Source organism: Nycticebus coucang, chromosome 1 (genome assembly GCF_027406575.1).
Source record: "Nycticebus coucang isolate mNycCou1 chromosome 1, mNycCou1.pri, whole genome shotgun sequence".
Classification (NCBI taxonomy): Eukaryota; Metazoa; Chordata; class Mammalia; order Primates; family Lorisidae; genus Nycticebus; species Nycticebus coucang.
The window spans coordinates 119,400,922-119,428,094 of record NC_069780.1 but is presented as its reverse complement, the minus strand read 5'-3'; the positions used below and the strand labels follow the sequence as shown (position 1 = coordinate 119,428,094).

General features: G+C 36.6%; 2 protein-coding genes across 14 annotated transcripts in view; one reads left to right on the top strand and one right to left on the bottom strand.

Moving 5' to 3' along the window:
- Positions 1-27,173, bottom strand: part of MEF2C (myocyte enhancer factor 2C) — a 172,302-nt gene that overhangs the window by 127,467 nt on the left and 17,662 nt on the right. For 6 of the 13 annotated variants that reach the window (XM_053586738.1, XM_053586827.1, XM_053586740.1 and 3 more), the window contains exon 1: positions 23,850-24,350. The exons of 4 other annotated variants lie outside the window; for them this stretch is intronic. The gene's annotated coding sequence lies outside the window, so the exon portion shown is untranslated. Of the gene's footprint in view, positions 1-7,909; positions 8,007-23,849; positions 24,351-27,173 lie in introns of those variants that run through there. 3 more of the 13 variants (XM_053586760.1, XM_053586752.1, XM_053586743.1) reach the window with 3 other exon arrangements.
- Positions 23,850-25,214, top strand: LOC128591057 (uncharacterized). Its single transcript, XM_053598413.1, has 2 exons — positions 23,850-24,356; positions 24,928-25,214. The coding sequence occupies exons 1-2, from the start codon at positions 23,850-23,852 to the stop codon at positions 25,153-25,155; spliced, it is 735 nt and encodes a 244-aa protein (XP_053454388.1). The 3' UTR covers positions 25,156-25,214.

Genomic DNA, 27,173 nt, shown 5'->3' with positions numbered 1-27,173 from the left:
AAAAATCTCCACTACTCCAGAAAGTCAGGACCCTGCTCCATCTTCCCTCCACTTTCATCCATATGCACAGCCCCTCGTGACCGACCTGAATGATTTTGTTTTCATTACTTTCACAAAAACTCCATCTGCCTAGTCACGTACAGTGCTTTGGCTAATTACTGGTTAAGGCCAACTTGAACAATAGCATTGTTGCTTGTATTACAACATTTGTAGAGCTTCCCATTATTTTTAAAATTTTTAGTTGAACTGGACTATTCAAATAAGTTTGTAGGCTCATGTGAGAAGCTGACCACCATTTAAAAAACTGTTTCCGTGAACAATAAATTCTGAATTTTCCAACATTTATTTTAAAAGACTTTTGAGATGCAAATTATTTGCAAATTGAAGTTTCTTGGGTATACCCGGTTACATCAAAGTCTGTACTCAAAAAGTAAGACATAAAATAAGACACATTCAAGAGACTTGGTGAAGACTCAACTCAAGCGTCCTCACATAGGACAGAGTGTGCCTTTTATTTTTGTGTTATCAAGAATGTAGAACTAGCATGCTAGAAAAATCAAGGAGAATGCATTTAACACATGAAAGTTCCTGTACCAACTACTGGAAGAATGCAGTGTTCTACAATAGAAGGAAAGCACTTAAAGTTTTCAATATCCCAGTTCAGTTCATAACTGACAGAATATTTCTACACTGCTACCTCATCCTAAGAGAAGCCAATATTTTAGAAACTAGACTGATAAAATTTATTAATTGTGGGTGGCGCCTGTGGCTCAAAGGAGTAGGGTGCCAGCCCCATATGCCGGAGGTGGTGTTCAAACCCAGCCCCGGCCAAAAACTGCAAAAAAAAAAAAAAAAAAATACACATATATATTAATTGTACACATTGGGAAGCTGCTTACAAAGAGAAAAAAACTTCTCTTTGCAGATATCACATATGTAAAAGCTAATGGCACCAAGGGTCTCAGCTGCAAATGTATATGCTCATTTAGGAACAAGTCCAAAAATTTGAGATTTTATTAATTTTCTTTTTTTTTTGCAGAGGCGAATTCAGCAGTGTTCAGAAAAAACATATATTTCAGTCTATTTCAAGAACAGAATAAACATATGAGATACTGTATGAGACATTCCTATTTTCCTTACACAACGTCATAAAATTCTGTAGGGCACTCCATGATAAATTTTCTTAACCCCTACAGGTCTTATCATTTTATTAAATACGTTCTGCAAGTAGGAAAGAGTATAAATTTCCTTTATGTAATGGAAATAAGTTAACATTTTTATGGCCAATTCAGCATTCTCATAATGACTGGAAATACCAATGAAAGGACAAGAGTTTCTTTTATATAATGGAAATATACTGCGTTTTCCAGCAGGTTCAACATTCTAATAACGATGGGAAGTGCCAGAGAAATGAATGAAGCACCTTCTAGTTTTCTTCCACATTTCCTAAGTCTGGAAAAAGAAAAAGCCTGCCACTTCTAATGTGGACAGGCGGATAAAGGAATGGAACTGTTACTTTGTAGGCTTTACTTCCTTTTTTTAAATGGTAAGGTACCTCTTTGCACAACCTGGCCTGAAATAGCAGGAAGCTGTGTCTGCTGGTCATCGTGCTGGATTTCTGCATTCCCTGTTTCCCTTAACATTTCCCCTCCCTAAAATCATAAAACAAAATACGTTTTTGTTATTTCATTAATTCAAATTTGTAAATTTTTTTCACCTTAAAAAATCATGCTATACTCCAGAGCGTACCTCTCAGGCACAATCTCAGGTCACGTCTGTGTCCCTACTGCAGCCCAACCGGGGCAGTCCCACCCAGAGTCAGCCTGCTCTGGCAAGCTGGGCAGCCGTGGTCTGGAAGCGCTGGCCCCACCATGTGAGTAACATTAAGATGATCCACAGCAATCCTGCAAGACTACAGTTTAAGCAGAGCTTCCAATTGGCTGCGGTTGGCATGACCTAATTTTGGCTCGAAAGGTACATTTTCCCCCCTCTGGGTTTCAATGACTACATATTGGAGGAAAAAAAAAATTACGTTCTTCAAGAGATTCTTACTATTCCCTTTCTTAAAGAAATTTAGGGAATTTACCAACTGTTGGCCTCTGGCTAATACCCAAACTAAAGTCTTTTTTCAGCTTCGCCTACATCTTGACCCCTGATGCCAAATATTTCAGGCAGTCTATTTATAAAGTTCATCACTTCCTCTGTTACTTAATCTTTAGAAATGCCAATAATGCAGGAACTGGAATGATGCAGCTGGTCTCATAAATGGAAAAAGGAAGGATTCTATGGAAGACATAATTTTCCCGTTATAACTTAAGAAATCAATTTATTTTTTCTCAATCATATCCTTAGAAGAGAAATGATACTAATGCTCTGTATTTACTCCACCTTAGCGCTCACAGGTTATTCCAAGCTTTAGAGGTTTTGGATGTTCCATTAGCAGTAGTTTTTAACCCTGACTATACATTTGAAACACTTCAGTTTTTTAAAAACACTGATAACTAGACCCATCCCAGATCAATGAAATCAGAATTACTGGACCTAGATGCTGGCATTGTTTTTATAAAGCTCTCCACGAGATTCAAATGTGAAGCCAGATCCAAAATTCACTGGATGACAGTCTTAGAAACGCAAGCCCCTGACTGGGATCCAGTTACGTTTTTGCGTAGTCTATCCATTTATGAGCTGATTGACCTAAAAAGGCTTCTCACCTATTCCATGATGTGAGAGAAAAAACTCACCTGGATAGTCTCACTGACTCTACGTAGATTTATAAATTACAATCATACGAAGCTCTGCCTTTCTGTGATAAGACAGCACTGGAAAATATGCCTCTTTTATGCAGGAACAGTAGTAGGGGGTTTCAAGGGCTTGTTTTTACCTGGATTATACTGAATCTTTGGAGAGTTTCCAGTTGTATTTTAAAAATATAAATCTCACCTTATGATATTTATGGACTTGTAAATCTCTAATAACATGCTAATTGAATTCAATGCTGTATACTTTAATTTACTCAAGGTGATAATTTTCTAATTGCACGTGTGATGTTAATGTATTATCTATTTGAGATCAAATTCACTACATTTTACGACTTTCAAAAAATTCACCTCATTAGACAAAAGTTCTCAGTCTTTCATAACTAATTTATTTCTCTACTCCAGTCACTGGGACATGGTATTACCAAGCAGTGCCATCCTCCCACCTTGCTCCCCAGAAGGAACAGGGCTTATTTTCATGAAGAATCTAGTTTGGAGATGTAACATTATCCAGCAGCTGGAACCAAAGGGTTCTTTACAGAGTTGCAATTTTGTTCCATTATATAACAAGGACCAGCACCATACATCCTCCTTTCCTCCTTACATAAAACCAGGTGTAGTTCATTTTACAGTGGGGGCTTCCTGTGAAATAACAAAATATTTTTCTATGTAACTTGTGGAACTAGCATTTTAATTTTATTGTTATGTCTCGCCATTTTTGTCTTTGCATATACATATGTACACACACACTGATCAATGTGTACGCATTTTGTATGTTTCTTTGGCTTAATACCATTTCTCAAAGTCCTCTTAGAAGACCACATAGTTTGCTAGGTCTTAGAGACCTGTTCCCATCTATGAAGGTACCTTGAACAGAGATCTTTTAAAATAAACGAGATTCTTTCCTAACAGAAAGATACTCCTCAAGTGCTTTTTAAATTTTTGCTTTTTTAAAGAAACAGAAATACCCACCGAAAGCCTTTTTTTAGCAAATTTTTGTAAGAGACCACACCATTAAGTGTTCTCGGGGCAGCTCCCCATCAGCCGTCTCTCCTAGCTCGTTCCATATCCCTTGTCAAAACAGTGGATTGCAGGGGAGGGCCGGGATCAGGCCATGCTTCCTCTCAGCTGTGTCTAGGAAACGGAGTGGGAGTGGGAGGGGAGGGGGTCAAGAGGAGGGGCACGTCCTTGCAGTTAACTCCGACCCACAACAGTGAGGTTTCTGTGGCATGTCAGGGAATGGAAAGGGGATTAGATCGCCTCTTCCTACTTCTGGACCATCTTCACAACTTCACTAGCTGCCCCGAATTTTAAGAGGACCTAAAGGCCTGGGTAAGGACTGGGAAGCTTTTCCAAATTAAAACAAAACAAAACAAAACAAAAAAACCAACTAAGCTGAGAATACAGTAGGCCATATGAAAATCTGTTGTGCTTTCAGAAAGGAGACTAGGTGAAAAAATTCCCTATTCTAGAACGCTGCCAGGATTTGATACATTCAGGACTCACCTTTGGTGTCCTTTCCTCTACTGAAGACTGACTGACCTGACCAGTCATCTCTAGAAGGAGCTGAACCTTCTGACACCTGATTCACCTTCATGTCCCAGCCATCTAGAGCTCATCACGCTGTACTTACAATTGCACTTGGCATATCCCTGTCCCTCAGAAGACTGAATTCCTCAAGAGCACAGTCTATAAAACCCTTGTATTACTAATTAAATACTCCCCACTAAGCACTTAGTGAGAGAAGCAACTGATTGATTGATGAATTCATAGCCCATGTCCAAGGGAATGTGGTACAAAATAGTGGTAGGCAATTACAGGCACATCCTAAGGCGGCTTTCAAGTTGTACACTTAAGCCTCGTGGTTCTCAACCTTCCTAATGCCGTGATGTATTTTCATTGTTACAAGGGGGTCATGACCTCCAGGTTGAGAGCGCTGACTTACTTATTCTTCTAACTTTCAGAACACGTGGAGTTGTGTGCCTAAATTTAAGATTCACTTTTTTGTTTTGTTTTGTTTTTTTTTTGCAGTTTTTGGCCGGAGCTGGGTTTGAACCCATCACCTCCGCATATGGGGCTGGTGCCCTACTCCTTTGAGCCACAAGTGCTGCCTACGATTCACTATTTTGACATATACAACACATTGACTACAGTGCCACAGAAGGTGTCTAACTGTAACTCTGTTCCTGACCTGTGTCTCGCCGTGCCCTGCGCACTCTTCCCTCCCAGCCCCCACTAATCGCCTTTCTACTTTCTCCTTCTATAAGTTCAACTTTTTTAGACTCTTGGTAAGAATGAGATTACAGTGTTTCACCCCGTGCCCAGCTTATTTCTCTTAACATAATGTCCTCTAGGTTCATCTGCATTTTCACAAATGTCACAATTTCCTGGTTTTCTTTTTTTAGGGCTAAATAGTATTCCATTGTGCACCGAATGTTCTCACTACAAAGAAATGATAAATATATGAGGTGAAGGTTATGCTAATCAGCCTGACTGGATCATGCCACAAAGTGTACATGTATTAAAACATCATGCTGTAAACTATTCATCACGTTGTCTTTTTGTTTGTTTTTTTTTGAGACAGAATCTTACCCCTGTTACCCTGAATAAAGTGCCATGGCATCACAGCTCACAGCAACTTCAAACTCTTGGGCTCAAGAGATCCCCTCGTGTCAGCCTCAGGAATTGCTGGGACTACAGGAGCCCACCACAACACTCAGCTAGTTTTTCTGTTTTTAGCAGAGACAGGGTCTCACTCTTGCTCAGGCTGGCCTGGATCTCCTGAGCTCAAACAATCCACCCTCCTCAGCCTCCCAGAGGCTAGGATTACAGGAGTGAGCCACTGCACACAGACTATTATTTATCATTTAAAAATTAAAAAAGAAAAATATTTGTATTTATCTTCTTTTAAAAAGTGGTTTTTAATCATTAAAGGCACCCAGGCTTTGAGAAACTGCAATACTGAGAACCAAATTAATTCTGAATCTGGAGGAGCAACCTGGGCATGCTTGGTATAGCCAGGATTGAGAACCACTGATCTCAACTAACTGCATGAAGGAAAAGGAATGTTTTCTACCTACAACCTTGTCACTTAACATACACACAAGAGCAATTACGGCTCATAGTTTCTGAATGGCTTCTGTTTGCTAGAAATTGTTAGTTGATTTTAGTCCTTGGATGATTAATTTTTTTGAAAAGGCTTTCAAAATATAATATTAGCTATATCAAAATCCTCTACTGGAAACATCACTACTAGCTTTATGTAATTATCTCCCACAGAATCAGCCAGCAGCTATGACTTGCTCCTCAGTCTTGGGGCAATCCAGGCCTTTATAGCGAATCTTTATTGCCCTATAATTAGAACTTAAACCAATACTAAATATAAATCTGGTGCTTTATGGAGTCTTAAGAGTGTGCTTCACGGTCAACAGGTTCCAAAGGGAGGGAATTTAAATAACGCTAGTCAAAAATCGCATTAGAAGGTGATGTAACTGGCCCAGTCCTTGTGTTAGAAGAGATCAGTGGACACCAAGCACTATCAGTGGTGCTTAATATTGCAAAACCGCAAGGAACTCCCCCTGAAAGTGGACACTATGAGTGATGAGAAGGCTGTTGTTCACTGTAGCCAATTAATTCCAAATAACACAGAGTTCCCAAATCTTCAAGTCACAATTCTAATAAAAGCATTTTAAATATAGAGGCCATAGATTATTTGGGTGTTTACATGGTAATCCAAACAAACATTTCATAGCGAAACAAAGCAGAATCAAATGTAGTTATTAATACAAACTATGCAGATTTAGCAAGGAATCCATGACATTAAAGATAGGGTAGCTACTAATTCTGAAGTCCAAAGCCTGTACATTTGGTAATTCAGAAATATCTGAGCCCCATTTGACCTCTGGCCAGCCCATCTGTCCTCACTTATAGTCAAGAATATGGCAATACTTTTATGAAAAAACAAGGAACCTGTTTATTAGAGGAAGAAAGTTCATATTGTTTGTCATGGTAAAAATTCTAAAAATGATCCTTTTCTTTCTTCAAAAGGCCTTTTACTGAACCCAGAAACATTCAGTTAAAAGTTTAAAGTCATGCATTTCATAAATAAACTTGATATATAATATTTCCTAGTTTTCAGATAATCAGTACTTATTTCACATCTATCTCTGACTTTAAGATTTTTTCATTTATTTTATTTTTTCTTCTTTTTTATTTTTTTGCGGTTTTTGGCCGGGGCTGGGCTTGAACCGACTACCCACGGCATATGGGGCCAGCGCCCTACTCCTTGAGCCACAGGCGCCATCCTTATTTTCTTTTTTAAATACGAAAAAAAAGTTAAAGGGTATGCTTGAATTAAAATTCTCCAGAATACCCAACTGCACTAATTAAATTAGCTAAATAATTCTTGAAATCTTCATAATGTTCACGTATCGATTCTGTCATACGGTTCACATTCATAAGTGAAAACTATAAATTACGATGATTCTTGCAAGTGAAGGTTACAAAAGTTAAAACAGCTTAAAGAATGAATAGCAGAGCAGTGCCTTTCGCTCAATGGAGTAGGGCGCCGGCCCCACATGCCGGCGGTGGCGGGTTCAAACCCAGCCCCAGCCAAAAACTGCAAAAAAGAAAAAAAAAAAAAAAGAATGAATAGCAAAGTGGAAGTCACTAGACAAGATGACATAAAAGTAGATCCTCACATTCCACTTCAAGCTAATATTGTAACTGGAAAAAATGTATTTTCACAAAGTAGAAAGAGGGATGAAGGGAGGGGGGTGGGGCCTTGGTGTGTGTCACACTTTGTGGGGGCAAGACATGATTGCAAGAGGGACTTTGCCTAACAATTGCAATCAATGTAACCTGGCTTATTGTACCCTCAATGAATCCCCAACAATAAAAAAAAAAAAAACAAATAGTAATAAGAACTTAAACCAATACTAAATATAAATCTGGTGCTTGTGAAAAGACGATCTAGCAAACAATAAAATATACTGTTTCATTTCACATAACAATGTAGAACTATATCACAAACCAATGATTAGTTCATTTCTCTTTAAAAACCACACAAACACAGTCATAACGTCATTCCAGGATTATTGAATATTTTCCTCAAGATGCCATGCAGAATTAAGGCTGGGTGAGGCAGCTCACACCTGTAATCCCAGCACTCTGGGAGGCTGAGGCAGGTGGACTATTGGAGCTCAGGAGTTCCAGACCAGCCTGAGCATGAGCATGAGGACCCCGTGTGTACTAAAAAAAAAAAAAGAGAGAGAGAGAGAAATTAGTTGGGCGTTGTGGCAGGCATCTATAGTCCCAGCTGTTGGGGAAGCTTAGGAATGAGGACCCCTTGAGCCCAAGAGCTTGAGGTTGCAGTGAGCTATGATGTCACAGAACTCTACCCAGGGAGACAGGGTCAGACTCTCACAGAACTCTACCCAGGGAGACAGGGTGAGACTCTGTCTCAAAAAAAAAAAACAAAACAGATTTAATAGTTGAGTCTTTCTCTTTTCTTATCTAAGTGATGCGATTCTGGCTAAATACATAGAAGGATAGATACTATCTATCCTTGATACCTGGATACTAGTATCAAGATACTATCTCTGGGTTGAGGGTCTAGCTCTGCCATTAACTAAGGGGCAAGTTCCTTTTAAAATTTTATCTCAGTTTCTTCATCTGTAAAATGAAGATAGTAACACTATCTACCTCGTTAACTCATGAGGAATAAGTTAATGCGTGGAAAGCTGCAAGCCCTCTGAACGGTGCCCAAATATGCAGTCAGCCCGCAAAAAAAAAAAAATGTTGGCTGTGATTTTTACTGTCTAAATTTCATTATAATTAGTAATACTTTCAAATTAATAATGCAAGATTGTTTTAAACACATATCATAAATGTTATTAGAGATATCTTGAGTAGTAGTGCTGAAGAAAAGTAAAAGTGGAATTCCTAAGTCATAGTTGAAAGTATCAATTATATTTATAGAAGATCAGACCTCCTTTCAACCACCAACCCTGCAAGAATTGAAAACCAACTGGTCAACATATGTCAATGCAGATGGAAAAAGGATACGACTGTCTTTAAATTCCCTACAAGAAAGCTGAGCGGAGAGCCTTCTGGTCACTGCAGTCCAACCTATCATTACGACTGCAGCGAGACTCTTTGATGGGTTTCTTAGTCTATGAATAATATATATTTTGGGGACAGTGTCACAAAAATACTCTGTCTTTGCTCTAAAAAGACCTATGACTAAGCAAAGGCAAAGAAAGAATTACCTCCCAACCACAAAGGAGGGTGGTACCCCCTGTGCTGGAAATCAAGACAACTGCAGAAACTTTACCAAGTATTTCTGAGACAAAATGGCTCCAAAGTTCAGATCCTGGAGAACCAGGAAAATTTCGTGGTTCAAAATTACTCTTCCTTTAATTTTTAAAAATAAAAACAGGAGGGGAAAAGTCTGAAAAATCTGATTTCTTCCCTACAAGGCATTACTGAATAAAAGAACCTACCTTTTAAGAAGATTTGGCATTTAGAAGTATTTCAAAAGGCTAATAAGCACATTTGTCAACATTCAAGTTCGGTGAATCTGCTACAAAGAAGTCTTTTTCTTTCCCAAGGAAATTTAGAATTGTATTTACACTTTGAGTAATAAATAAAGGATTTTAAGGATTAGTAACTCAGGATAAGTAAATATAAGTTTGCATCTGAAGTTTTGTCTTCAAATATATAAATTTAACTTGTAGCAAAATAAAAGATTCTGGTAGTTCTTCAAGTCCTGTGGTGGTGTTAGCAAGGCTAAGCCTACCCTCTTGTAAAACACTATAATTCTGCCCCAGCCTCACTACTTTGAGGAGAAGACAATGAGGCTACAGCATCACATGGGATTCCTCCCCAACATTCCTATTAGTTTACCACTTGTGGTTCTTGGCCTTTTATGCCAGAAGCAAAATTTCAGGATTACCCAAAACTAAGCAATTTGAACGCCTACAGATTAGTTAAAAGGTAAAGCTACCTGATGTGTAATATCCTAGACAAATGAAAATGGTGGCAGGAAAAGGTGAACTCCAGAACTGTCCTTCATAGCTCATCTTAAGTCTGTGTCTGTCTTCACATCATCAAAAATATGACAAAATCAACTTAACAATAGGCATGTATATATCATGGTATTTGAAGTATAATGAACAAAGATTCCTTTTGCTTTAGGAATTAACAAAATGTACTATAATGATCACATGGCATAACTCCAGAAAAATAACACAAGCAACTCATCTATATGACAACAGTGCCAATGAGTTCCAACTGTAAATTATTTTCTTGCTAAAATGTGGAGTTGTTTAAAACACAATCTTCATTTATACGGCTTGAGTTGTCTATGTGACACTGTATCACTTTCATAATCAGAAAAATTTCGGACATACACTATGCCATAAATGTATTTCATAAATTTTCTCCACATAGAAATCCAGTTTTTTCATATAAAATATATTAAATTAATGCTTAATCTATATACATTGTTACATTAATAAAGTTTATAAATCTGCATTTTTAGCACATGTGAATTGTAACGATTAAAAAATGTTTAATTTTCCCAAATTTTGGCTGCTCCAAGACAAAAATTATTTTAAAAACTAAAATTATAACTTCAGTGCCTTTGAAAGTTTTCAATTCTGAGATATTTAAACACCAAGAACTGTACACAAAATGTCAATGTATCTACCTACATGTAGTGTACAATGATCACACATACCTATGCCTTCACATTCTGCTAACTTATTAAGCGTACTAATTCTGGAACTAATGCAACTTCCAGTGCTCAATTTTTTATTCATGTAAATCCCCTCCCCCTAAAATTGCTTTGTATGAAGAAGGCAAAAAACTAAAATTTTTATTATTAAGAAGAGTTGGTAAGAATAGAGAAAACTTAATGAACAAAAAATTTAATTTCGGAAGCTTTTACATGTTAAGTCTTTAAAACATGAACAGCTAAAAAGTAAAATGTCACATTCTTTTGTCAAAGTATAGTTTATCAAGTATTTCTACTATTTGGGTTTATTTTTAATGGTGACAAAGACTTAAGGAAATCAATGTTATCTATCAGGTGAAATAACTGGTACTTACGATCATACTCGGCATAAATATTCTGTCACAATAGTTTATCCAACAATGCTTTGATCTGAGTAAGAAAATAGGTTTCCTCTCAGATGAGTGCAGATATGTATTTAAAGATTATGCAGTGAATTTTTGTAATAGTAAATTTCATAAATTTATCAAAAATGTTCCTATTAAAATCTACTCTTAGATTTAAATATAACACATTTCATCATTAAAGACATTTGTGAACTTTAACAATTTCCTTTTTAATGGTAAATATCTGATTAAAATGTTTGGAAGAAAGCTTTTGGTCTATGATTATAATAAAAGTTTCTTAGAAATCTCTTAAGGGCTGAGTACAATAAAACTAGGGCAATGCATATATTCTCAGTTACTCTTAAAAAAAAAACCTGTAAAAGTGACTATAGTGGCATGTTCTGACACATTCTTTTCATAAACCAAACCCTGTTAGTGACAGCTGAACAGACTGTGTGCATCTGCTGGGAGCCAGCCAGATGACAGTGGAAAGCGCACATGGATACCTTGGCACAGCAAATAAAAAATGGAGAAAAAAAGACCTGGAAGAGAAAGTGTCCAACTTTAATTGAAACATTCTTTCCAACATGATGAACATCGTCCAACCACCTCTTGTAGCCTGTCAATTTTACATATAAGAATGTGTTTTTAAGAATCCTTTGTAAATTAGAGCTGTTTTGTCCTCTCTCAGCACTAAATACTGACTCAGGTTTTGGATATTTCTTCAAGTTACAGCAAATATAATGAGCATTAGGGCAGATAAAGAGGCCAAACCACTCCACCACAGTCTGCTACAAGAAAACTAAACTTCTAAAAACCCTTTCAGGTTCAAGTCTAATTTTAAAAATCTAGGGTAAGTTCTCAAATTATGTGGGCTTTTTATTACCATGTGCCAAAGATGCCACAATTCAAATAGTCTGCAAATGTGACTACTGTAAATACTGCTTGCACTCAATAGTACTACTATACTTTGTTTTATGCCGATCAACCACAATAAAGTTGTCTCAATAGCAATAGCGGTCCATACAGAAAAACAAACGCGCTTCTATAAATCATATCAGGAAGTTTTTCTCCGATGATCTGAATTACAAAGAAAATTTATTCTATACAGTGTACAATGCAAATTTTAAACTGGAGACGAAGTTATTTAATAGATTAGTAGTCTGACTGAAGCAGCTGCAGTCAAAAAAAAAAATTCTGGTGATTAACAGGCATTTTCCAGTAATCATAACCCTGGAAAGGGCTACTAAGTGGGGGGGGGGTTGCAGATGGGAATAATTCTCTAAGCCCATGTGCCTTAGAGGGCTCCATCGTCTTCATGCAGACTTATTATTATTATTATTTTTTTTTAAATTAAAGCTTTTAGAGGCATCCTTGATTGTAGTGTTGGGAGCTGTCCATGCTGTTTTACCATAGGGAAGTCCACTCTGCAAGTATTCCTTGCGCTGAGCAGTCTTTATCCAGGCATTAAAACAGGGTTAGAAAACAAATCTGAAATGCAAGGTGCAGACTAGAGGGGCGTTATTCAAAAGCACAAGGATAATTTCAAGTAGTTGCAATTCTCTATGATGTACAAACTGGGTAGACATCATTGGTGTTACCTGACATCCAAAACAGAAATTTGGGGGAGGAAACTAAGGCAAACAGAAAAGCTTACGAAAAAAAGGTAAATAGTCTCTGACCCCGGAAATATTCTCATTTTCATCCTCATTTTACCTAAATTTGTTTATGTAATCCAAAGGTGATGTAATCTCAGGTAAAATTCTACATTTTCTGCACTTTACAGATTTCGTCTCACATGAATAATATCCTAATTAAGATATGTTCATTTGTTCATTATCTCAAAGTTGATAAACTGTAATAATAATAAACAACCAAATCTGAGAAAAAAAATGGGATGATAGGAAGTGCCAATTACTTGGCTTATTTTTAAACTATTCCTATAAAAATGCATTCTATTTTTATGAGCAAATACAATTCATTTATTCAAAAATATTTATAGAATATCTATAACACATAAGAGCATTTGTGAAGGACTACAAACATAAGCAAAAACACCAATTCTTCTTAATTTCATCTCCAAATATAATAAGAATTGTACAATAAAAAAACAAAACAAGGAATATGAATTCATACTTCATAAGTGGGTAATGCTAATGCTAAAAAAAATCTTCAGAATTCTTGGAAAACCTATATTCATGATTAAAATCCTTTTTTTTTTTTTTTGCAGTTTTTTTGGCTGGGGCTGGGTTTGAACCCACCACCTCTGGTATATGGGGCCAGCGCCCTACTCCTTTGAGCCCCACGCGCCGCCCCGATTAAAATCACTTAATAGTTTTGTACATCAAATACTTTCTCCAAACTGAACTTTTATTAAAACCAAGCAGTAATCTATCCTCCATTTAGATCTTTCAAAAATGACTTTAAAAACTAATGGATATTATTTTATTTCTTGAGTTTCATTTGATTCTAAAAATGATATTTATTTTATAACACCTGACCTGTAAAAGGTTCTGATTTTCTTGGAGAAGTATATTGTGTTTAGCAATCGTGAGAATTGACCTAACATAGAATCAGAAGTAGAGATCTGCCGTGAAAGGGATCTATTTTAATGGACTAAAAGTGTAATCGAAAAAAAAAAGTTTAAAATAATTACCATACGAGGCATTTCCAAGTATTCATTAACAAGAAGATAAAATTACTAAAATATAGTATAGTGTTATAACAATTTAGTAATTACTGATCTCTGACTATGTTTGCATATGCTTTTACATCTATTATCGTGGCTACTGCTTGAACAACTCTATGGGGTGGGTGCTATTATTATCCCCATTTTACAGATGCTGGAACTGAGGCTTTCTCGTGGTTAACCCTTCTAAGGCCACTTACCAGTAAATGTGAGGCTGGCTTTTGAACACAGTTTGGTTATGGTTCTTCATAGTTACTCGCTATTGCTTATGGGTATATTTATAGCCCACATAGGTATAATTACAGAAATTATACTGCAATGGAAATGGGATCTCCAAACTCTCTATGCTTGCCAAGATGATTTTCCCTTTCTATGGAGTTCATCTTGATCATCTTACGCTTTGTTTCTGTTTCTCTGCTCTCCTCCACCTATACTTTCTGCAAAACACACACACACACACACACACACGCCCTTTGGAGTTTTGGTCCAACACTTCACAGTGCATCATGAAAGCCATAATTTGGCTCACCTTATCCAATAACTGTATCACCTCCCAAGTGTTTATAACGCTGTGCATGATGCTGTGGACATACTGTCCACTGACTCCCAAGCTGTCAGCGGTTCCTTACAAACACACTATCCCATGGCCTTTGTTGTGTCAAAATCAGTGTCTGGAATGCTTCATGACATGGCACTGGGCTGTGATGAACCACATCAATCTGAAAGTTCTCTCCCATGTGTAGTCAAAACAAGTTAAAGAAACAAGAAGGGAGCTCAGACAGGAGAGAATCCGAAAACAATGAAAAATAAAGAACAAATGTGTGAAGTCAAGAACTCTTTGAGTTTTGAAGTTACAAAATGAGAGAAGCAAGAAAAAAATCATCATAGTGCTCACTCTGACTCAAGCAGGGTCTAACGGTCCTAGAAGGAACGATGCCCATTCATTTTAGTCCAAGTGCTATAAGGAAACAAGCAGTGGGTACTTAAGGATTTTTCTCAGGGTTACACAAATCCATCAATGTTTTTGTGGAAATTTCTTTTTAGCTTATGTAAGGGGAGGAAAAATTCACATGTGAAAGAAAAGAGAAAAGTACTCAACATTGTTTTAACCACTAACCTATGCTTCCTCTAAGTGGGCTTCCAGTAACTAGTAGAAATGGAAAAAGATAACTAGGTTTGTTAGCCTTCATTTAGTAGACTGGAGAATGAAGTCTGGATTTATACCATAACAGAAGAAGAGGGAAAGACCTACTTTTAAAATCACATATATCTTTATTAAAAGACCACCCAACAACTTATAGTGTTCCTCCAATATAGGTAGGTACCAGGTAACTGTAAGAAGTAATTGCAATTTATTGGTTAACAGAGTTTAAAATAGCCAAAATTCTTGATCATAGAATTAACTATTAGGCAAACCTCTAAAGGATGTATGTCTTGATTAGGCACATTTTATAAGGCCAAATAGTTTTTCTATTTAAAAATGTCTATCCAGCGCATGTGTTCAACAGTGGAAACTTTACAAGGTGTGTAACAACATTTATCTAGGGGTGATGATTCAAATTATCCTACTGTTCCAGATAATTCCAAGAAAATAAAAAGAAATCTCATACTACAGTCTAAATAAAAGCAGTTTCAAAGATTTAATCTGAATAGTTAAACAAAATGCCTAATTTTGTAACAAATGTCGAAAATTATTGATTCCGCTCTATATTATCATTTCCAAAAAAAGTTAGTATCTTTTCTCCTTTGATAATGGCCCCTGAAAACATGCCAGGGGTGGGAATGTTCCACTGGGATGGCATTCTTATAGCTGCTTACACGTTTTTAAGGTTTATGTTGTGTTAACGTCCTAACACTTTACTAAGGAACATTTGCCTCTGTAGAAAAAAGAGTGACTTGATATTTCAACATAATTCAAATTATCTTTATTATCTATTTTAAAGAGAAGAAAAATTAAATTACATTTAACTGTTGTGATTTGGTGCAGTTTATAGAGGCAATTAGTAATTGGTATAGTGAGTCAATGACTAAATCAACATTTATATACTATTCATAAACTGTCAAATCAATAATTTAGTTTAAAAATAAAATGGGAACAACTATTTATTATGTAGTAACACTTTCTACTGAAGGCGCCCATTTAATACAGTTCTAAAGAGGAAGGCTAGTTTTAGAAAGGTGTGCTGGCAGTAATCTGACTGCGCCTCACACAAATGAGAATTCTGCTACTGAATGAAAAGAGCCATGGCAACTAAAATTATTTTTAATAGGATTTTTAAAAAATCACACTGGTAACAGTTGAGAATGTAACTGGTAATTAAAGGCTGCTTTTAAACACTTTTAAATTTTACTTTTTAAGGAGAAGTACACATTTTCAGACTACGGTTTCAAATGCAAGGAATGTGAATGCAGAGATTTAGACATTAATTTATTGTGTATGGTATTAAACACGTAACTTACACTATGTTTTCAATGAAGAGCATAAATCAAATCAGAAAAGTAAAGCTCACATTTTTTTCTTTGTACTCCATATTTTGACCTAATAATCACTAAAAGTGTGCTTACCAACAGAAATTACTCTAGCACCACGCATTATGGTGAAACATGGCTATTTCCCTGAGATAAGTGCATAAAAACTCCACGTTAATTTCTCTCACAAAATGATCTAACGTATCTGAATTATATTCATTAAAAAGAAACCATTGTATTTTTCTTTGCAAAGCAAAAAAAATACAGATATCTGATTGGGCCTGTGGGTGGTGGAGGTGGGGGGGAGGGGACGTGGTCTCATTTTCTATCTCATACCTATTGTTTTAAGCATTCTCAACTGCTATATGGGAAAAAAAGGAAACATACTGAATGCACTTTGCAGTTCATATCCTAGTGATTTAAGAGGCAGAATTTTTAAGTTAAAGAAGGAACCATTAGGCTTTTCCTTTCCCAAAGCTATTGCCCAGGAAGAGGGCCCTTTGCTCCTCAGCCTGCACAGGGGGAGAAAGGACATTACTTAGGGCTGAAATCACTTGGAGACAGCAGAGGGGAAGTTTATGATGTGGCACTGTGTGCTGGAACTGGGCTGCAGCCAGGAAGTTTACATTTTGTCGCTTGCTGCCAGTACCTGCCCTGCACATTCAGGAGTAAAAATACACCAGAGCTCTAGCTCAGACACTGGGGATGGCACAAAGAATTAAAGAGTTTATTTTTCTCTCTTTATCCTGAGTATAATTACTGTTTTTTAAAAAAGAGCTGAAACTATAGTAACTGGAGTTTTTTTTTCTCCTCCTTTTTAAACTCCTGAAGCTACCTTCCTACAAAGCCATTTAAGTGAAATGGTACATTTATAGACTCACCTATACGAAGGATATAACTTAAAACATCTGCTTAGACACACACATTTGGTTCAGATATTAAAAATGTGGCAAAAATTTAAAAATATAGGGCCATTATATCCTTAAAACACGTGTTATTCTGCGTGTGTGTGTGTGTGTGTGTGTGTGTCCGTCCGTGTGTTCATTCATTAAAGAGATCTTTGACTGCAATTAGGTAGCCGGTCCTATAAAGGCTTCGTTGTGTGACCATGATTTCTAAAAATAAAATGCTCCAGTGAATATTTCTGCTAAATAATCACATCTTCAAAATTACTTTAAAGGAGTTCCAATCCCTCATGTTACATTAAGCAATAATACCAGCCTTCCATAATAAGCCTAGGTTATATACCTCAGTTAGGGTCAACAATTAATTAGAAGATAAAAAATAAAACTCTGTTAACTAGCAGAAACACTTCCTTGCCTGTCCCAATTTATTTATATTAGTGAATCCATTTTCTAATTTTGCAAATACATAAGCACATCTAAGCTGGAGTTGCCTATCCTTAGGCTTCAGGGAAGGATGCATTCTCTTGCTATTATTCTAACTTGCTGAAGGAATCACAGATAAGTTAAAAAAAAAAAAGACAAGAGTAGTTTTGGGCTGTTTTTTTAAAAAACATTCCACTTTCTATCAAAGGACCATCTCCATCTCTTTTTAATATGCTAAGGCTCTGTAGGATCTGAGAACAATTTATATTGATTCTTCCTTCAGGTGTATCTTATCTATGGCAACAAGATACCAGAAGAAAACCAGACCACTCTCAGGATACTATCTGGTAAAAGCAGGTTCTCAAAAGGTAGTGATGAGAAGATCAATTCATTCAGTTTCTAAAACAAGTTTAAGCTACTTTATTTAAATTTTTGCTTGAAGACTTGCACTGTCATTCTACATGAATCCCAACTACTTGCAGAAGGAACAACATTGCTCCATTCATTTCAAATTTACAGCATTAAGAATTAATAAAGTCTCTATAATGTCTGAATTATTTAAGAGCAATGATTCCTGAAGAAATCTGCCTGTAATAGGTTTACTGTTTTTATTGCTCATAATGTCACCAATTTCCTTTTTAAAACCCTTAAAATGTTCTCTTCATGTGTACTTTAAACTTCGTTTACACTGGCTATCTTTTAAAATAAATACCAAGATTGAACTTGGTCTATCAGATGATAAAGTATAGAAAATGTTATCATGGTGATGACAAATGTATCATATTTTCACCTAAAACCAAACCATGGATTTATATAACAGGTATCACACAATTGCCATACTCAATGGGAATATGACTTTCTTTTTGCAGTAAATATTAAAATAATACCAACGACATGTAAGATAACAGTATACTGCATAGTCTTTTTCTAGAACCTTATTTTTGCAATGGCATTCTTTGTCATGAAATATACTTTAATTATTTTTCTTGCACAGACAAAACCCCTAAGAACATCAGTGCTGTCTATGTATTCTTAAAAGAGAATCGATGTTTCTTGCATTCTTTATTTTGTACCTCGATACTGCTGTTAAGATAGTTAACTACTGAATTCTTGTTTTGAGCAAAACCAAAATTTCTCATGTACTTCATAGTTATTTCATACATGAATATTAAATTATAAAATTTTCATAGACCTTTTTCAACATTCAGTGTGAGATAGGATATCAGTAATAGTTGCTTTAAAAATAAAAAAACCTGACAGTTTCTTTTGTTCACTAACTATAGTAGATCACTGCAGATAATTTTCTTTCTCATGCTGCTATTCACATATTGCATATTTGGTTCAACTTTCCAAGGGAAGAAATGTGGCTCTTGTGGGAAAGGTCCACCCCTTTCTACATGTTTGCTTCCTTGAACGAAAGGAACACACCCCCTTACATTCTTTGAAATGTGTCCAACATGCACAGAATTGTAATAGCACTGTATTATTGATTACATTAGAAAATCTTAAAGGAGAGTCACATATTATTAACATGCTGTGTATTTTGAGTTGGGAGAATTAAATGACACACACATAGGTAACATAAATGAACTAAGTTCAATCTAGCATCTACACTTGGGTGCTCAGAAAATTTGCCTGTGTTAGTGGAAGAAATCTGTGAATGTTCTTGTGTGAGTGTGTATCGTATGACACCGGACGGAGCCCAAAAATGTCACCAGTGTTTGAGGGCATCCTTTCAATTTAAGACCCCTTGGGAGGATATCTCCTCCCTTCCATAAGTATATTAAAGAAAAAATATTCAGCAACTAAAGTATTCATCTTCCTAAGTAGAACCAGAGAGCTGTTTGAAATCATAAATGTGCAAAATATCACAGGTTTACGCTCATCGTTCTAATGGCAGAAAGCTCACACCAAAGTTGGTGCCCACTAACTTGTACCTCATTAAGCCAAGCTGCTGGTGATGAGAAATTATGTTCTAACAAGCCTTCCTTCCACTGTGTAGAATAATGTACCTTCAAAGCAAGTTTTTCTTTCGTTGTTATTTTCTAATAAGGTAATGTACTCCACATTTGTGGGAATTTGTGCGTTTATCTTCACTTTTATTTTTCTACACTCTCTTTTTCTTCAGTCCATTTTTACAAAGACATTTGCAAGTGAAAAAACACAGCAGGAAAACAATTTATATCTCTTTTAAGATATTTTAGAGTTTAAATTAAATGGTTACCCTTTTCAATTTATCAGTCACTTCAGGTGGGACTCAGCTATATAGTTCCCAGGCCTACAAAATGGAAGCTTTGCTATTTGTATATGTTTTTCACTGGAAGTAACAGTGAATATAAACAGGAAATATATAAACTGGAATTGAAGGTAATAAACTTATTAAAACTTTGTAAGATATTGTTACGGTCAAAGAAAACCTGCAAGTGTGTGCCACAAATCCACTCAGATGAAATGTCTCATTCACTAAAATTTTCTATCTTATTATAATAATGCACAGAAAATTAAACACATAAATATTAATTTTATGTATCACAGAAGATGTAGGCAATGAAAATGCAATGTTTACATTTATGGGTGACTCATTAGTGCTTTATTGTGTGAAACACTAGGAGGCATCAGTTGGGTAAAAAAGGACTTCAATTTTAGAAGAAGCAAGAAATTACTGCAGAGTTGGATATGTAAGAAGTTGGGATTTTCAAAATGTTATTATGTAAACCAAAACTTTGTTCCCCCGAAATAAACTTGCAAAACATATATATTTTGTTATAAAGAATGACCTTTTGTAACAGTCATGAACTATATATGTATACATATAATTTGACCAGTATACATTTATCAAGATATATTTCCAAGATATATGGATTCGCATCTATGTAATTACAGATTTTTATGAAGAATATGTTTGGTAATAGAATAATATAATGGATATCCATGTTTATGCATTTTCTGCTCAATTACTCGATACCATGAGTGTATGTTTTATTTTGAGCAAATTCTGTTTTCTGCTCTTTACAATGCCTCTGAAAACGGCTAATGTATGTAAGCCTCATAACTTAGAAAACTGTTTAACATATGCAGACAACTGATGTCTGTTCACAAAGAAATGACAGAACTTAAAATTTAAGCCATGAAGATACGAAGATGTACATAAAAAGGACATGTTTTTTCTTACTTCACTACAGAAGGCCTGTCATTTGAAAGCTGAGTTTTCTACTGTTTGAATGGCTCTTCATAATGATGAAGCAACAGGGTCGAGGTATACTTATCTGGCAATCTTTTGAAATTGGAGTGTCTTCCATTCGTCAACAATCAGCTTTTATCTCTGACCTATCAAAATAACATGTGAACTGTGTAATCTGCCTTTTGTAAAGTACATAGACTCTGCTGTTGCTCCTTGTTTTTTAAATCACCTCTGTAATCTGGTTTGATTTCCTAAAGATGACAGATCTCAGTGAACAGTCAAGCTTTCCTGAGTGCAGGACAGTCCACACACTTAGTAGATTAAGGTACAGTGCTAAGGACTAAGGACGGGGACCTTAATCGCCTCTCCTTCCACACGCAGAGTATGACTGAACATTAGTAATTAAATCCTTTCATAGTGTCCAGGCAATCAGCACATAAATGTAAAATGAGTATGTGTATCTTTGTAAGTTTTTTTTTCTCAAAGGATATGGATTTTCTTTTTAAAAATAGAACTTTATTAATAATCTCTTTTCAGTCTACTCAATGAGCATTAATTGCACATTAAATTCTCCCATGTTGTTTTGAATCATGTCCCGGAAACCAGTGTTCTCTGTTTAATAACTATTTCTTTGTTGTTACGTAGCAAGTGTTGCTGCACAGCTATATGCCCATTTTTCTCACTTTCTGAGATTTCATAGACTGAAATTATACCGCACTTAAGAGTTGAGAAATAAAACCACAAAATACACTATGATAAACAAAAAGAAAGTTTCAAAAGATAATGTTAACATATGTGAAGGAACTGCTCAGTGCCGTTCTTCATAAAAGAACTGAAATACAATTTATCATTGTTCAGAAAGATAGAGCTGTAGTGTCATGCAGTGTATTGATTCAGTAGAGGGAGGGCCAAGGAAGAAATTAGGAGATATCCAAAAAATATAAAACAGGATACCTTTTTAAGATTCAGTTTTGAATCATTAGATAGTACTTTCCTCTATTGGAATGAGCCATTTCCCCGAATTTTGCAAAATGAACACTTTACAAAGAAGAGAAAAGAGGCAAGGTCGATATTTCAGTTTCATGAAGTTGTTTAGTGTTAATATGATTCTATCTTAAAAAGTTAGTATTGCATTCTTTTAAAATATGAATAGCTCAGAAAAGGTGGAAAACTGGCTTTTTATTATGAAGTGTTCATTTGTTATTTAAACCCCAAATTACTATTTAATAAAATTTACACTTTAACATTATCTTTCAATATGTTCCACATGCAGTGATCCGTATGTAAATAGCACAATTAATCCATGAAGTAAAATGCTGTCTTTAGTAAGAAGTCTAAAAAAATGCCAAACATTCAAAGTCATGGGAATTATATTCACACACACTAAAAATCAGATTTTTATAAGGTTGAAGTAGAGAAAAACTTTAAGTAAGGAAAACTGCGAACTATTGTCTCCTTAACTTGACCGGGGAACTAAGTTTTAAACAAATGTCATGTTAAAAACGTGTTTTGATAAAAACTTTCAGAATTAACAGTCTAATACATAGCTAAGTGTACTTTCCTACAAATAGAATGAGATACTTGATTTAAGAGATTTTTTCCTCTTGAGATAAGATGTTAGGGCCATTTCATTTCACCATTCAAGTTCTTAATCTACTTGCTTTAGAACTATTTCTATTAACTTAACATATATTTTCATGCATATCCGGGAAGACAATAATATGGCTTATTAATTGCATTATCTTAACTGAAAATGAAGGAGAAACAAAAATATTGCTTGTGCCCTACTGGTGGTTACTGAACATTTTTAAGAAGACTAGCTAAAATTGACATCATTTTAAAAATTAAATAAGATATCTAGCTTCAAATTGGAGATTATTGATTTAAAGCTAAAATTGGTATGCAATGTGAGGTTAAATAGAGTTTACAGGTGGTCACATTGCCATGTCTTACCAAGTCTCTAGGGATTGGAGTTATTATACTCCACAGAAACATCTTTACTCTCCAACCACAATTCCATTGCAAGGTGCCAGTGAAAAGTAGGGTGGTCGCTTTTTTTGGGGGGGGGGGATTGTTATAATGAAGTGACTGGAGTTTTCCCTTGTAGCACTTAGAAAATATATGTAGTCACCAAACATATTTCATAAGACAGTTACTATTAGAATTAGTATGAGATTCATAATAGTAAAATGCACTTTGTGTCAAAGCAATTCTCCACTGAGGACCGGTTAAAGAACTGGAAGAGAGCCCAATTCTACTTATTATACTGTCAGTATTTACATATAAAGTATTTTATACGAAAGACATGCATTCCTAAAATGTGATGAAAAAGGTATTTTCCCAAAGAATGATAACTACTGGACCTAGAATAGTCAAAAATGATTCGGATATAAAATTTCTTTTAAAAATCAATAGTCTTGTTTAAGGAAGGAGATAACATTGGTATTGCATTTAATACATCTACAGTATTTAATAAACACAATAAACAATATTCCATGTCTATATATACTGCTTTTGTGCCAAACTTTATCACTGAGTTCAGTAACTTTTATCCAAACTCTAAATAGAAAGCAATTTAAGTGACTTAAACTTGTTTGTTTTTAAACAGCTAAGTATTTGACTTGACCTGAACAGCAATGCCTATGCTGAAATCCCAACACGAATTGTTAAGTATGTGGAGTACCATGGCCAGGGTATTGCTTTTGGTCCACAGCAATTAAGAAGCCCTCTGTCAAGCCAGCACTTGGGTGAGGAAAGGAAATGCACAAAGGTATACTCTGACAGACAGCCATGCTTTAGCTCCAACTAATCCCAAGAATTAGTGTCTCAGAAGCATAACCCAGGGCAAATCAGAGTCTCTGGGGGGGTGGGTGGGGGGTGGAGGGGGGCTCATGGGAGCATCTTTCCACAGTGAACTAACTGCTAAATCTTAAGAAATCTACTTCAAGGTCACAGAACATTCTGTGAAATATTAAAATCCGTCAGGCTCCACACGCTCCACCATATCAAACATGCTAATGACGTGAACTAACTTCATGAAACTTTAAACACACTGGTGTGACAGGAACAAGTCAGAAGTGATTTCAATAGCTGATGGCAAACAGATACGACTATCTGAAAAGTTACTTTTAGCAACAAACAAGGAAATCATGGAATCTAACAAAAAGAATGCACGACAAGAGCCTCAACTTCAGCCTTCAAAAAAGGCACAGGGATAGATCGAGTGCGGTGGAATCTACGGATGCAGATTTCAGAGACAATACCAAGCTATTTCTATTTCCTCGAGAAATGTCAGAGGTACTTACATGAAGGAAGACCCGATCAGATTAGTCCTTCGGATATTTTCCTTTTTTAAGAGAGAGAGAGAAAGAAAAATAACAACAATAATCTTTACTTCGTCCAGCCTTGAAGCGCTTCTCCACCTGATTCAAACATGCAGCCACGGCGACCCACACAGAACCTTCAAAGTCAATCCAATAGCAGCCCGAAGATGTCTGGGTGTACGCGTGTGCTCAAGTGTCTGTGACTGCGAGCAGAGCGAGCAGAGAGCTGGAGACCAAGTGTGCGTGTGCGCGCGCGCGCGCGCGGGGAGCGCGCGGGGGGAGGCGCGCGCGGGCTCGCGCACCGGCGCGCGACGAGGCCGCTCGGGAGACGAGGAGGAGGAAGGAGGAGGAAGAGGAGGAGGAGAAAGTAGCTCTCGGCGGCCGGTCGGATTAAAAGTAACCAGACTCGTCCAGAAAACTGCGTCCAGGAAGGAAGTGACAGAAGACGAATGGGAAAAGGAGAACAGCTCACAGCCTTTGAAACATCGCGTAAAAAAGAGCGGTGGGGGCGGGGGATGGAAGGATACTGGGAGGGGAGGCGGGGGTGGCAGCGAAGACGGAGCACACAGGGTTGGGGTTCTAAGCGGCACGTCCCATCAACTGCCTTTTTCCTCTATTCCCCCCCCATTTTTTTTTTTTTTTTTGTCCTTGCCTTTGCCTCGCGCTGCCTTTTACTCTCCGTCTTTCTCTCCCCCACAATCCCAAACCGTTGACTCTCTCCTCGCGAGCTGGAGAAATCATCAGTTTCACTCTTGCAAAAGGGGGGCGGGACTAGACCTCCGAGCATTTTAATAAAACAAACATACAGCAGCTCCCTCCTCACCCCTCCAGTCTCAACTAGATTGATAAATTACTCCACTACACTACTTTAATTATGTATATGGTATGCAGAATAAATCACTGAACATCAGTACCTCAATCAAGCACTTTTAAATGATAATTGCATCTTGGTGAATCAATCTTTCCATTCCTGACATTTTGCTAATTTTAGTTTTACGGTGGGGTAATGGCACATGCCATACGCAAACCTAATGACAATTCTTTATTGCACGAAATGAAGACAACACGGCGAGCGGCAGCTCCCTGCTTCTCTCCCGGCGCTGCCGCGGAGGACGCTCGGAGAAAACTCGGCCTCCCGCGACCGCGCGCTCGCTCCCCGGGGACGCTGCGAGCCAGCCAGCAGCAAAGTCCTTCTAAAGTCGGGATCTTTCCTCTAACCAATAGAAGCTCGACCCTAATAGCTGCTCCTGTGACTTTCCCCCCTTTGGAACACGCGTTAGCCACTTAATTCTCGCACCAGGTCCGTGCGCTCCTCCGTTACTCACGCGTAAAAGCCACGGGCCAGGATGTCTGCAGCGTTCGATTCCAGCGTGCTTTTCCTGCACGCCCAGAACTCGCGGTTTTCGCCCTGAGCGGCTACAAAACGAGCCGAAAGGTTTCTCTAATATTAGTAATGCACGAAATAATAAAAGAATTACCAGTATTTGAAATCTCGACTTCATCGCGGGGGCCGTGAACTTTCTAACATGTTTGGAAATATTTACCGAGGGCAGCAGCTTCCTTGGAGACGTCTCCCTCCCTCCCCCAACTCTAACTCTTCCACACCTTACTGGACTTTATCCAGGTCATTAACATGTAAACTAAACCAACTTCCCAAATGCATTAGGCTACCCTAGTCGATAGCTAATGACTTCACTTATCCTGAAGAGTTTCAGCTGCACAGGAAGCAGAAATAGAGACTGATAAGGAAGAATACTTATGTTAAGGTTTAAGCATAATAAAAACTTTTCCTTACCAAAAAAATAGGTTTTAATATTCAGTACTTAGGAAAGGCTACTGGGAATTGGGCGCCTCCTGCCCTAGCCAACTACACCACGCCAAGAAAGCCAAAGATAAAATATGTCCACTAATATACAGATCGTAAAAAGCAAGACTGCGTGCCAGTAAAATTGTAGATCATATAAAATGTTTAAACCAAATTAATTTTTTTAAATATTGTGAAAGGAAGAAGAGGACATTCATAGGGGAAATAAAAACATGGAATGTACAAGAGTAGACAATAGTAGTATACTGAAATAGCTAACTAATTAAAGATATTTCCTCACTTAAAAAAATTCTCTTCAGCACTATATGTTTCACCCAATGACTAGTTGCATTTCCTGTTAAATTTTGCAGTATGCCTCCAGATGACTATTTTAATATGAAGACAGTGAGTTTCAAAAAGCCTCCTGCTTCAATGTAGGGGTTATTTGGTGTGAGTAGCTTCTCTCAGAAGAATGGGCTCAACATTTAGGCACTGGTCCCAAGGTTTCACTTGAAAGGGGAAGGTTGATTTTATAGGCAAGTACAGCTAGATCTGAAGAATCCCCAAGCTTTTGGCTCATCACCACAGTGACTACCAACACAGCTAAGATGAATCTCCCTTTTATTGTAGGAAAGCATGGCAAACTGTCACAAAGCAGGAACTATCTGATAACAGTATTATTTCTTGCAGATTAGTATCTACAATATATTTGTTTGCCTTTTTGTTTTTCATTTGATAAATTAGCTATTTCCATGAATTCATTTTAATATATGGCAGAAAGTATCCATATCAGATTTTCATTTAAAGCACAACTTCTCAAAAAATCTAAAAATTTAAAGAGGCAAAGACATTTTGGATACTAAGATATGCCTATACATGGTGATAAAAATAAAATTAAGTTTTTCAGGGTTCACAGAGGTCCTGACAAAGCAAATCATTTGAAGGACTATCTGAGCTTATTGCCATAATTAATGCAACGAATTTTAACTGCCTGTTTTACATGAGCAAACACACATAGCCAATACATGCATTTCAACCATGCTTTTTTAAATGGATTATAGAGGTTATTTCTGTTTATCACAGTACACTTCAGTTTTAGATTTGTTTTCCGAAAAGAAACTATTTTATTTTCCTTTTTACATTTTAAAGATTAATAATAAACATTATAACATACCCATAATTATCAATGATAGTGCAAGCATTCAAAAGTATGTATAACCCCACACTGTGGATAATTTGGATCTGGAAGGGATCACAGTTGGCCTTTTAAGATACAAGATTTTCCCATCAGTAGATTTAGCTTCTTAATTATGTGTGACCTAAGTTAATATTAGCATTAGTTTTCTTCCCATGAGCCTTTATAGTTGAAGTGGAACAGAAGAGGTATGCAGAAATATACATAGAAAATCACCTGAAATTTAAAATTATTCATGAGTAATCCACAAAGTGGTTAATCCAGGGCATGCTTTGTATTCTTCTTTAAATACCTCTGCACTTAAAAG

Bases quoted from the DNA above. Each gene is read 5' to 3' on its own strand.
- LOC128591057 (XM_053598413.1), top strand. From the start codon at position 23,850: ATGAAGGAAGACCCGATCAGATTAGTCCTTCGGATATTTTCCTTTTTT. The intron at 24,357-24,927 runs GTAAAAAAGAGC...CACGAAATGAAG, and splicing joins CACAGCCTTTGAAACATCGC to ACAACACGGCGAGCGGCAGC.